This window comes from Anoplopoma fimbria, chromosome 17 (genome assembly GCF_027596085.1).
Source record: "Anoplopoma fimbria isolate UVic2021 breed Golden Eagle Sablefish chromosome 17, Afim_UVic_2022, whole genome shotgun sequence".
Classification (NCBI taxonomy): domain Eukaryota; kingdom Metazoa; phylum Chordata; class Actinopteri; order Perciformes; family Anoplopomatidae; genus Anoplopoma; species Anoplopoma fimbria.
Window position 1 is genome coordinate 21,526,160 of NC_072465.1, and position 12,473 is coordinate 21,538,632.

Genomic DNA, 12,473 nt, shown 5'->3' on the forward strand with positions numbered 1-12,473 from the left:
GAATAATTTTATCAATGACAATGTTTTTTCCCACAGAAGTGAAAACATCCAATTACTTGCAAAATTATATTCCAAAGCGACAGGTAATCATCCAGCAAATTTCTCGCCACACAGCCCAAATCTTATTATTGTTTTGTTTTCCTGGTTCCTATTAATTCCCCGCCTTGACAGTAGTGATGCTTTAGAACTGGAGGTGTGTACAGTGATTTAGTGGAGGTTGTTGTGGGACAACATGTGGTCAGTGTTAAAGGTGGCTTCATTGTAGAAATCTGTTGACCCATGAGTCCAAAACTTGTGTAACAGAATATAAGGCAGAATTTGTATTCACAACAGCCTACCGCTAACAGCGTGTTAAATTGAGAGGGGAACAATTTTCATCACAAGATTATGATTAATCAAGCAGAAATAAAATAATGGATGGGATGTAATTAGGTGTTTCTCATTAAAGTCTGGAACATAACTTCCTCTCAGAGATATTACAGATACATTGACCTTTTGATTAAGCTCCATCAGCTGAGAAAGTGGTAAAAAATGTTGTTAGCCATTCAATTTTGTGCTGATTAACTCATGTAATAAACAGTAATTAGTTTTGCAGTCCCAAGGTGATGTGCTGATAAAAAAAAGAGCTGTTGTATTGTTTTGTTAGAGCTTCCATCATGTCAACATGAAATTATTTTAGCACATAAGAAACAATTGAAAAAATATTGTACCCAAAATATAACGTGTCGTTATTTAACACAGTCCAACGATAAATATCTCACTTTTCTCTGCTTTCTTATTGTAGTCAGGTGTGAGAACTAAATGAGAACATTTGTTTAAGTATATAAAGTACAACTTTGAGGTACAATACTTCGACGTTTTGCGTATTTGCTGCTACTCTTTACTTTAACTCCACTACAGAACAATACTGTTTAAAAAGTACTTAAAAATACCTCCAACCCAAACCAGCTACATGTTAATATGTAAATAATAATAATAATCAAGTAATTTAAAATAAACTTTTTTTCCCTTAGGACACTTGAGTTTCCTTCCAAGCATAAAACAGGTTTGATTGTTCCTCTCACTCGTTAGACATGCAGTTGGTGTTCCGCTTAAATTTCCACCAGATGTCTGAGTTACAGCAGGACAATATGACAGGCATTTGCTGCCGGATGTAAAGCCATCATCACCACCATATGGCCACGCTGCTGCAGAGACACTATAACATTTTATCACAGACAATATGGCGCTGTGTACTACCTGACCAGAGAGTCGGCACAGACCTAATCCGGGTTTTCTAGACTCATATACCTGCAGAGCGATCTGTTGCTACTTCTGTTTATACAACCTTCTATGAATATATCAAGACACTCAAGGAGTCTTAAAGGTGTCACACAAAAATAAACATATTTATGTGTGGTTGTGGGGGATCCATCCAGTGGCAACTTAGCCCCGCTTTGTTTTTTATTTTTGACTTTTATAACAACAGAGACAATGGACTATAAGTATTGTTGCTTTTGTGACTGATTTCAAATCATAAAAGTAGCATTGGAAACCCTGGCACGGAGTGAACACATTGTGGTTGTTAGGTTTTTGACAGTTTATCTCAGAAAGGGCAAATAGTCTCATAACTTGAATGAAAATGTTATATATGTATATATATATACTGTATAATATATTTCATTTCATACTTAGAAATATTGTGCTTCTCTTCCTGCTTTAATGTTTGTTTTTCATCTGGTATCCAGTTCATCTTTTCTGATAGCTATTTCCACTCCGGGACTGGTGCAGTTTGATTTATTTGGCGGCCAAGGGTTATTTCTAGGTTTTGATTCAAATACGATTTGACAAACTTTCATACATTGAAAGTATATTTTTTGTTATGGATAAGGCATCATTCTGAGAGGACGCATTAAAGTCTGCATTTGATTTTGTTTTTCTGTGAGTTTCCTGCAGGGACTCTGTAGAGGGATGGACTCCAGCCCCCCCATGATCCTTTACAGGAACAAACACACAATACCGCACACTCGTAAGAACTGACTGCAGTTAAAAATGTGAATGTGAATTTTTCTTCCCACAATCCTCTGAGGGAATAATTATGTGTATATGTGCATGCAGTAAGCATGTTTGAATTATTAATGTTATTTAGAGATGTGCACACTGTATCAATAATGTAATCACTAGTATAATTGAATATTGTTTGTAACACCTGGGTATGCAGATATTGAAACGCAGCTTATTAGTTTGTTATTGTTCATTTTATATTCTATTAATAAACATATTTGTGCAACTATTCATTATTTATGTGCAATTGACATAGTGTGATACAAGCATATTATAGAGTTTTCTATCTAAGATTTCTTCCGTGTTCAAGTTCATGTTAAATTTTGGCTTTTAATTTGATTGTGTTTTATTAACTGTTTTAGAGCCTCGTATCATCACTTAATTCAGAGTGGGAATTTATCACAGTCTAATAACATCTTCTTATCTTTGCAATAAAACGGTTTCATAGAGTGTCCATCTCCTCATTGAGAGCAGTATTTAATTATCCGTGTTTGTGATAGTTACGTTTTAAAATCAATTTGGTATCCAAAGGTCATCTCACACATTACAGCACTGCTGTCTGAACAGATCTATTGAACCTAAATCACACTTCGCCTCCACTTATGGTTTTATAAATTTGAAGATGACCACTGCCTGTTGGGCCCCACACACAAAATACAACACAAAAAGATGAAGTATAATGCACAGGGACATTTTATTCTGATGGAGTCGATGCAGAAACTGAGATGAATCCAGAGTGTGCTCTCGTCTCCATGGAGATCCTTTTTTCTTCTCAACCCATGATCTGGCAAAGCAAGGACAAATTAATCATTATGTGATTATCCTAAATAATCTAATAATAGTGCACACATAAGCATGTATTTGGAAGGAAGAATGAATGTATGAAAAGATTATGAAATCCTCCTGTTACTGCATGTAGTGGGATTTAAGAATACACTACTGTAACTGAAATCATGCATGAATCATGATACATTGAGCAGTTTTATGTGTTTTTTAAAACATTGAATGCTCTCTGATTCCCACAGGTTAGTGTGTAATACTGACGTTGTTCATCCAGCTGATGTAGGCAGACACACGGGTGAAGACGGTGGGCTTCTTGGTGGCGTTGCAGCCAGAGGAAGACACAAAGCTGGTCACACCGTGGACAACCCAATTTCCGTAGACTCTGCAGTTCAGGGGGCCACCAGAGTCGCCCTGGATTCAGAGAAAACACATCTCAGGAAAACCTCAGAGTCAAAAATGAACAACCTTTTAGCAGACTTAGGAGCAAATGTCATTTTTATAATACATTTATAGTAACTCATTGCTTCTCATATCCCTGTCTGATTTCAGACAGCTTCAAGCAAGTTTGTGCAGAACATGAACTTGCAATAGTTTGACACTTTGTGCAGCTTAAGCACTAGCCTGGATCCATGTAACTGACTTATGCCCCTGCTGATGCAGCAAGTAATCCCACATGTCCTGCAAATATCTTCCTTGACAGGAAGGTCTCAGGCCTCAGCTCATTGGGGGACGTTGATTTTCGCTTTGTCATGGAGGAGTGAGACTGAGTTCTGACTCAGTGTTTCTCCCAGTATACTTGTACCCAAACATATTTCCTGCTGTTCTAATTACAAAGTGACAAGGTGGTTTAAAGACAACTTGAGACATTGGGTTCAAATCTGAGCTGGAAAGAATCTGCAGTCCACAAATAGGCACCTCTTATAAAGGGTTTAGAAGTTTTAACTCTTGGCCTTATGATTGTTTAATGTAAAAATGCTGTTAAAAACATTAGTTATCCCTTTGAGGATCTTACGGTTCCTTTGCAGCTCTATCTAACGACAAGGTATGTGGTCATACAGTCCAGTCAGCCAACCTGGGCAACCCCCAAGAAGTTATTATTAATTGCTAACAACTGATTTATAAAGCTTTAGTAAACAATATTATTGGAGTGCAATGCTAAATCGGTGGTCTACAAAATAAATACTAAAGGTGGGGGCATACACGGTCGTGTCTAAGACCTCATAGGCTTACCTGGCAACCAGACGCCATTCCACCACCAGCACAGACCATGGAGTCCTTCACAGTGCTGCCCCACCATACATAGTTGCTGCAGGTCTTGTAGTCAACAACGGGCAGGTAGGCATGCTTCAGCTGGGCAGACAGCTGACCTCCAGCTGAGGAGAAACACACACAACTGTGATAAAACCTATAATAGCATATATCATACACTGCTATGTAATGTTATTTCCTTATTACTTTCTCACTGTATGGAAATCCTGAATAGAACATGCTATTCATGTCATTATTTCAGACTCACTCTGGGTGCGACCCCAGCCAGAGATGTAGCAGGGGTTGTTTTGGAGTAGGACCTGACCGGAGGGGGGCAGAGCGCCGAGCTGGACGTAGTTGTTGAGAGAAGCATCAGAGGACAGACGCAGCAGAGCGATGTCCCACCTGAGGATGAGGCCCACATGTCCTCACGTCAGTGAGTAATAAACATTTTGCCTGTATAAAGACTCACTGTAATGTTTGTTTAAAAAAAGGCTTTTGTTTTTCTTTAAGTGTGAGTTTCTTATGTGTAGGGCTGCAATTAAAAGATATTTTCATCATCAATTAAGATAAAGATTAGTCAATTGATTCTTCTATTTGATTCTTCTATTAATGGTTTGGTTAAAAAATGATGGCTTGGTCAGAAACACAGGAGAGTTTTTTTTACTATCAATAAAGCCTGTTAAAACACAAAAAAACCAATGTATTGATCCGACGAGCTAGAAGAATCTGTGTAAAATATTTTAATATGTTAATATATTTAACCTTTTAAAGGTCCTGTTCTGCTCACTCACTCACTCACTCACTCACTCACTCACTCACTCACTCACTCACCTGCTTAATAAATACCAGTTGTCAGGAACTGTAGGAAACCTACATTTAACTGGCAGTGGAGAGCAAGGTAGTTCTCCAATCAGAGGGTCGGTGGTTCAATACCCGGCTCACTCGATGTGTCCTTGGGCAAGACACTTAACCCCAAGTTGCTCCTGAAGGCTTGCCATCGGTGTGGACTGGATGTTGCATGAATGTTAGTTAGAGTTGTCACCTTGCATGGTAGCCTGTCATCAGACTGTGAATGGGTGAATGAAACCTGATTGTAACATTTAATGTGTGATATATTTGATTCACTTTTTCTGACCTCCAGCCATACAAAAAAACAACAACATTCAATTCACAATGTTTAAAAAAAAAGAAAAGCCGCAAATGTTATCAGATTGGATGGATTTTCAAAAGAGCAGCAGATTAATTTCCTCCCTGAGCTCCAGTTATGTTGTACTGTATGATTGGGTGTGTTATCGCAATCTAGATAAATAAAATAATCTTAAAAATAAATGTTCTTGTGAATATTTAAAATAAAATAATGTAATATCCACATAATTAAATCAAAAAAGCCATTTGACTTTATTGGTAGCTTTCATATGTTTAAAAATAATTGAGTATTATTGAGTTCTATAGAAACTCCTTTTCTATAATATGTGATATACATACATCAGAATGTGCTATTTATATATGCAGAAGTGGGTCAAATCACAAGCAGTAGCCACTTACCCTCCAGCAATGTTGTTGGAGTTCCAATTGGGGTGGAGGTAGACGCGGCTCACGCTCATGTACTGCTCTCTGCCCTCGTTACTGTTGATGTCGTGATCTCCAAGAACGACACGCCAAGTCCTGGATCTGTGGACGTACAAAAAATGTTGTATTTTCACGACTGAAGCGTTTCCAGTGTAATTTAAAACGTAAATATTCAGGCCACACACTTATGCAAATGAAATGAAATAAATGTATGCTACTTCAATCATATTAGTTTTAACCTCAGCAGTTACTCTATGATGCATGAAGCTCCCACCTGTCCACGCAGTGAGCAGCGGTCATGACCCATCCTCTCCTGATCAGGGTTCCTCCACAAGTGTGGTAGAAGTTGCTGCCAGATTTGTACTGAAGAGAGATCTAACAAAACAAAAACAGGGAGCATTTTAACTACAAGAACCCGAATTGTTCACATTAATGCAAAACGCTTGTAGGCAGCACTGAAAAAAGACATTAAAAGCAAAAGTCTTAAATGCAATGCACCTAATGTAACTAGATGTTTTATAGAGAACATATGTTGTGCTGACCTATTTTACAACTGAAAGGTTGCTTGCTAGTTAAGGTAATACACTTGCTCAAGGACTATACGTATGTACAATAATGAACCACTTGTACTTTACTGAAGTATTTCCAATTTATGCCACTTTAAACTTCTACACCACCACACTTTCTAGGGAAACATTGCACTTTTTTTAATCATTTTTAGCACATTTGTTTAACAGCTACAGTTAATATTTTCTTTGATTTTACACATAAAACATATAACCAACTTAATAAATATGAAGCATTATTATAGATTAAAGGCATTGCGTTCCAATACAGATTATTTCAGTTATATGGCTGATTAGACATATTCATGTCAGAGTTATGCATAGCTATTATGTGCCAATAAGAATGGAATTTCCCATAAACCAAAAAGGGAAACATATTATTTATTACTTTAACATGTTGCACATCACTTGTGTGCATACTATTTTAAAAATACATATTTTATCAGGACCTGAAACTGGCCATTTAGCATAATAAGCACTTGTACTCGACACAGGACTTCTAACAGAGTATTTTCACATTGTGTTAGTGCTCCCTGCGCATAAATAAAGGGTCTGAGCACTTTTGTTCCACCACAGTTGTACAGTCAAACAAAGCATACGATACCTGCCAGGGCCAGGAGTTGGGATTTGCCACCTCTCCTCCCACAACTCTCTCCTCAACACTGTCTTCCTCCAGGTACCTGGGCTGGGGAGTCAGCTCAGCCAGCACTAAGCAAAGCATTAACAACAGGAGGCCTTCAGTTCAGTTGCAAGTGTTAAAGAGTGTGCAGAATGTCAGAGAAGAATCAGACAGTTCTTACCGAGGGCTGCGAGAGAGGTGAGTACAAGAAACCTGAGCATGTCTGCAGTCTTCAGAAACTTTCCGCACTAGAGAATTCTGCCCACTACTCTTTTATACCCCCATGGGCTCCTTCAGCTGATAGAACATGTGTGTGTGTGCAATATATGCACATGCCCACCTGTGTCAGTCTCACAGTTATCACTTCAGTAGGGACGGTGGGGGGGGGGGGTGGGGGGGGACGACTTACATTTTTCCACGTATGGGCCACAGCTGTCAGATATGAGAGTGTGGCATACTGTATTTTGAGTTCAGGTTTTCACTTACTGTACTTTATGTTCTAGTAAAGTTATTTTGACTGTAGATGCTCTGTGTACTGTGTATATCATTAACTGCTATCTACCAGCTTTGAGGACAACTCAACTCTTGCCCAACGTAGAGAGAGGCCTGACACAGCACACATTCAGACATTTTTATGCAGGAGCACATATAACTGCAAATATAACTTCAGATGCATTTTATCTTACACCATCATTGTGACTCTCTCTCTCTCTCTCTCTCTCTCTCTCTGGTTGTCTGAAAAGCCACCTGGAGGCTTTCCACTTGAATTGGTCAAAGAAAAATGATCTTTATACACAATGATGTGGTTCTCTGGTAACCCAAGATAGATTATCTCCACAGTCTCTGAGTGTGATCAAGATATTTAGTTGCAAAGGCCACTTTAAGTGCCTGAAAGTCTGATTATTCATGTATGAGAGGAATGTGCATTTTTTACACTATAGGCTGGAAACATAAACTACCTTAGCAGGCTAATAGATTCAAACAGCATGAAAGTGTAATACAGTATGATTGTGCTATTTATTCAGGAACTACAGAGCCCAGGAATGGCCATAAAGAGAAAAAATATATATATTGCGGCCACAATTTACCAATTTGTGCGCACAAGACATAGTTTGTAACCTAATTTTAATTAAATTGTTGTTGAAGCTGGATCTGGGTCTGTCTGTGGCGGCCTGGACGCTGTCAGAGGCTCCGCTGGAGTCTGAGCTGAATTAGTTTCTGTTGAACCTGAACAATTTCGTCTGATTACGCACTATAACGCGCATTAAAATAACTATATTGAAATAGCAAATCTTCTCGCTGATGGTCTCCTTTACTTGTGTAGATCATATACACGCATCCGTATTAAATTGAGATTGTTTCATAACCATACAAGTTTCTCACAGTAACTTTAAGCTTTAATGTAGCTTGGAGATGTATGAGTTATGGAGACATGTTTACAATACTTGCTTTTCAAGGGACTGTTGGTAATAAAAAGGAAATAAACGAGTTTGTTGATTGTTTCTTACTGCACACCCTTTGAATCTGCCCACTCCACTGAGGCAACCACCCACACTACTGTCCTTTTGATAACGGTTTGCTCTTCTCTCTTGATGGACAGGTGCTTTTGTTCTTAAGATGGTAGCGGGCTCATGATGACCGTGTATCTTCACTGATCCCTTACTATAGAGCATGCATGATGTCGTTTGGATGGTGTGGAGTCTTTTTTGAGGTGTAGCAACAGGACACTCATCCTCTCCTCGATCTGTCCTTTCTGCTGTGGTGAGATTAAATTGATAATAATAACATAGGACAGGCATATATAAGCATTTTTATCTATTGCTGTAGATACTTATTGTGTGTGTGATGACTGATTAAGAAGCGAACACCCATTATTTTATCCTTTACTCTATGGTACCCTATCAATGGAGCTCATTTGAATCTACATGTGTTCTCGCGGAATTCTTTTTCTCTTGGAAACTCACCAGACTTTTTACAAAGCATCTTTCCACCAGAAGTGCAAGATTTCTTTTAACTTTATCAGTCTTGCAAACATCATTGTAACATCAAGCCACAACATCAATCTTATAGTAATAAAATTATAGCCAGGAGGTTGTGACTAAAACATCTGTGTTCATGATGGTTACTATAACCTCCCCATAGGTCCTGCTTTAAACTGATTTATGGAAGATGTTGTTTTAAGGTCACAATGAAACCTTCAATGACCTAATGGAGAACCTGATATAAGACTTACACAGTGGCAATAGTTCACTCAGTCTATAGCTCAATGTCCCCCCAAAATGCCTTAAACCATGAACCCTAAGGGACTTACTGACATACTGACATCATCTGGTAAATGGTTGGGTGTGAGAGACTGGCAGGGCTTGACATTATGTAACTGCGACTGGGGGTATTTATTTTAACTTTACTCCCTGATTTGAATGTCTTCCAAGCTCTTTTCTCACATAAGGGTTAATTTCAAATCTATTTACTTGTTTTTGTCAAAACAGCTTAAATGACAAAATTGAATGTTTGAATTAATCTGTGTTATATTCTCTGCTTCCATTTCTTTAATGTGATGTGTTTTTATGCTCCATCTTTAATCCTTAATGTTTGAGTTAATGTAATTTACCAGGCTGAACACCAATGTGCCATCCTGTTTGTTTACGTTTTTTTTTTTTTACGTCTCCATGCTTCCACTGGTAACCCAGTGTTTAAAATCACTTTGCTATGAATAGTGGGTTATTACCTTGGATAAAGTCTGCAGAAATGTAGATTTACAGAAAAGGGCTTTAAAATGTCTGTGAGAGTCCTCCAACACTCATCGTTTTCGAGTGGCACAGCCCTTAACCCTCAAGGACGTGATTTTGGAGATTGGGCGTAAATGTCTGAACGATTTCCATTATGCTTATAGCACAGCTGCTGCATGCGTGCAGTTCCCACCATAGGCAGCACATAATGTACTGAATACCCTCAATTGGTGCTCACTGCAGTCATTTTCTTCAAAAATGTAAAATAAATCACCCAAGAGACAACTCAGTTTGACGCAAACCTTCTGTCTGTTAAAAATAAGACTGATTTTATCTTTATTATTATTATATTCCTTTATTGATCCCCATGGGGGAAATTCAAGTATCTGACCAATTTCTGGACAAAGCGAAGAGAAATCTAAACTTAATTTGAAAAATAGCAGGAATAATACAAAAGAGCAGGTCAACCAAAACAATGCAAAATGTCAGCATTTACTCAGGACTTCTTGTTTCTTGAATCAGATCGAAGTTGCATTGTCAAAAACACCATCCAAAATGTATCCTCGTGTCCCTGGTTTGCCTCAGTGGAATTCTGGGCTTTCGTGCACCGTTAAGTTGCTGACTACTCACATGCTGTATTGAATGGGAAGTTTTAGGCGAAGACGCACATTTTTTATATTAAGCAAGTTTATTTTGACCTATAAATGTGGTTACAAGTGAACAAGCTCAATTAAGAGTTGTTTCTGTTGAGGGGAAATAAGATCCATTTCAAGGATTGTTCATAACCTGCAAGAAAAAAAGACATATTCAGTTACTTTATTAGCTGTACATTAATTTCAAATGTTTCCACATGGTGAATTACAGAATTTGTTGAATAAAACTTTCTGATTAAAGTAATTTAAATTCCTAGTGTAGTCTTGATATAGGTTTTATTTTTTTTAAACTGACTGAGTTCATCCATGTGATGAAGGCGGAGACGAGGGTGAAGACGGTAGGACGGCTGTGGCGTAGTGGAGAGCAAGGTAGTTCTCCAATCAGAGGGTCGGTGGTTCGATGCCCGGCTTCGGCAGTCGATGTGTCCTTGGGCAAGACACTTAACCCCAAGTTGCTCCCGAAGGCTTGCCATCGGTGTGGACTGGATGTTGCATGAATGTTAGTTAGAGTCTGATGGTGGCACCTTGCATGGTAGCCTGTCATCAGTGTGTGAATGGGTGAATGATATGTAATATACTACTGATTGTAAGTCGAGAGAGTATGCTGTCACATTGATGACAGCATATTTAAAAGTCAGAATTATCAGTGTGAGGAGTTGCATCTGACTCACTGGAGGTGCGTCCATATCCAGTGATATAGCAGGGGTGGTTATGTGATGGTGGTTATGTGATCTCGCCAAAAGGTGGAAGTCACTGTGGCCTCAGACGACAGCCGCAACAGGGCGATGTCATTACTAAAGGTCAAACAATGGGACTGTTGGGAATGAGCATCACCAGAAATATATTTTAAATAGTATTTTAAATAGTGGTGCAAACCGAAGTCTCATACAGTCATGTAATTCAAAGGAAACTATCAAAATCTGCCATTAACTCTAAAGTAAAACACTGCAAGGCTAAACTTGTGAGGAACTAAGATGTTTACCCAAAATGTGTACTGGAAGTCGCCTGTTAGCTTTTGACAGATACTAGAGTGCAATTACAGGAGGACTCACACAGAGGAGATGCTTTCAATGTTCCATTCAGGATGAACATAAACATCGATGACATTCCTGTATTGCTCCGCGTAATGGTTGCTGTGCAGAACGAGATCACGAGGACCACACGGATAGAGCTGGAACTGTTTTTAGCTTGAGTAAGATTATTTGTTTCCACAGTAAAAACAATATAACAGAGGTGAGAAACAGACATTAAAGGAAACAAAAAATACATATTTTTGCAGGTGGTGTGCATCGAGGCAACACCAGAATCTCAAAAAAATGATAGATGTGTAGGCCTATAATACTTATATAAGATAAGAATAATAGAAGGTTTATCTGTACACATCCTCTCCTGATCAGTGTTCCCCCACAGGAATGATGATAGGAACCATCAGAATATTACTGGAGAGAAACCTGGAGCAGGACGCACATAATGTTACTTCTTCTAACCTTAAAAATTGAAATTGTTCTGTTGATTGTTTTTTGTTTTTTTACATCCCCTGTCAGGGAATGTGATACTCTACCTGCCAAGGCCATGAGGTGTGAGAAGCCACCTCTTAACCTCCCACAACTCTTCCTGCGGTGCTGGTCTCCTTGTAGCTGGACTGAAGCTCCAACTCAGCCACCACTGAGGCACAGAGGAAACTTATCAAAACACCATTAAAACCTGGTTTGGTTTGCCTTTGTATTAATTTTATCTGTTTTCTAAGAGAGAACCACTTCAGTTTTTCAACAGTAGATTATTTACAGGACAGCCTTGATATCCCATACCTGTGGCTGTGAGAACTGTGAACAACAGAAACGTGAGCATGTCTTCAGCATCTCCACATTTATAAATCCACTTCTCTTTCTTTTAAACCCTGAGCCGACCTTCAGTTGATGTGCACCCTCTGCTGTGCCTGGCAGTGGTCAGAAACACCTGTGGTCCGTCTCAGACTTTATCACAGTCAGTGATAGTGTGTGACGGCGTGTTGCAACTTTACACATGATTTACTGAAACAAAGAAAGGTGTTTCCAAGGACCTCCTGTGCTGAACATTTATTTTCAGTCTGTGGCAACACTTAAATTGAGAATTTGTATGCTACATAAAGTGAATTCACGAATTTGTATAATTAGATGTTCCTTTTATACTTGTTTTGTTTCAGGGTTGGATTATAGTGTTCATGCACACATAACTGTGGTTGCATAAATCATTATCTGTCTGATGAGAAATGAGTCATCAC

General features: G+C 38.7%; 1 protein-coding gene across 2 annotated transcripts; it reads right to left on the bottom strand.

Annotated features, from left to right (window-relative positions):
• Positions 1-2,718: 2,718 nt before the first annotated feature.
• On the bottom strand, positions 2,719-7,107 carry LOC129106215 (elastase-1-like). 2 transcript variants are annotated; one of them, XM_054617572.1, is made up of 8 exons: positions 7,013-7,107; positions 6,817-6,920; positions 5,921-6,021; positions 5,623-5,748; positions 4,343-4,479; positions 4,057-4,199; positions 3,088-3,237; positions 2,719-2,827 (listed from the first exon to the last, which is right to left on the bottom strand). In XM_054617572.1, the coding sequence occupies exons 1-8, from the start codon at positions 7,050-7,052 to the stop codon at positions 2,816-2,818; spliced, it is 813 nt and encodes a 270-aa protein (XP_054473547.1). In that variant the 5' UTR covers positions 7,053-7,107; the 3' UTR covers positions 2,719-2,815. The 2 variants fall into 2 exon arrangements, with proteins under 2 accessions (XP_054473547.1, XP_054473546.1); XM_054617571.1 differs by lacking the exon at positions 2,719-2,827 and having other exon boundaries at positions 3,070-3,237.
• Between the last annotated feature and the right edge of the window lie 5,366 nt (positions 7,108-12,473).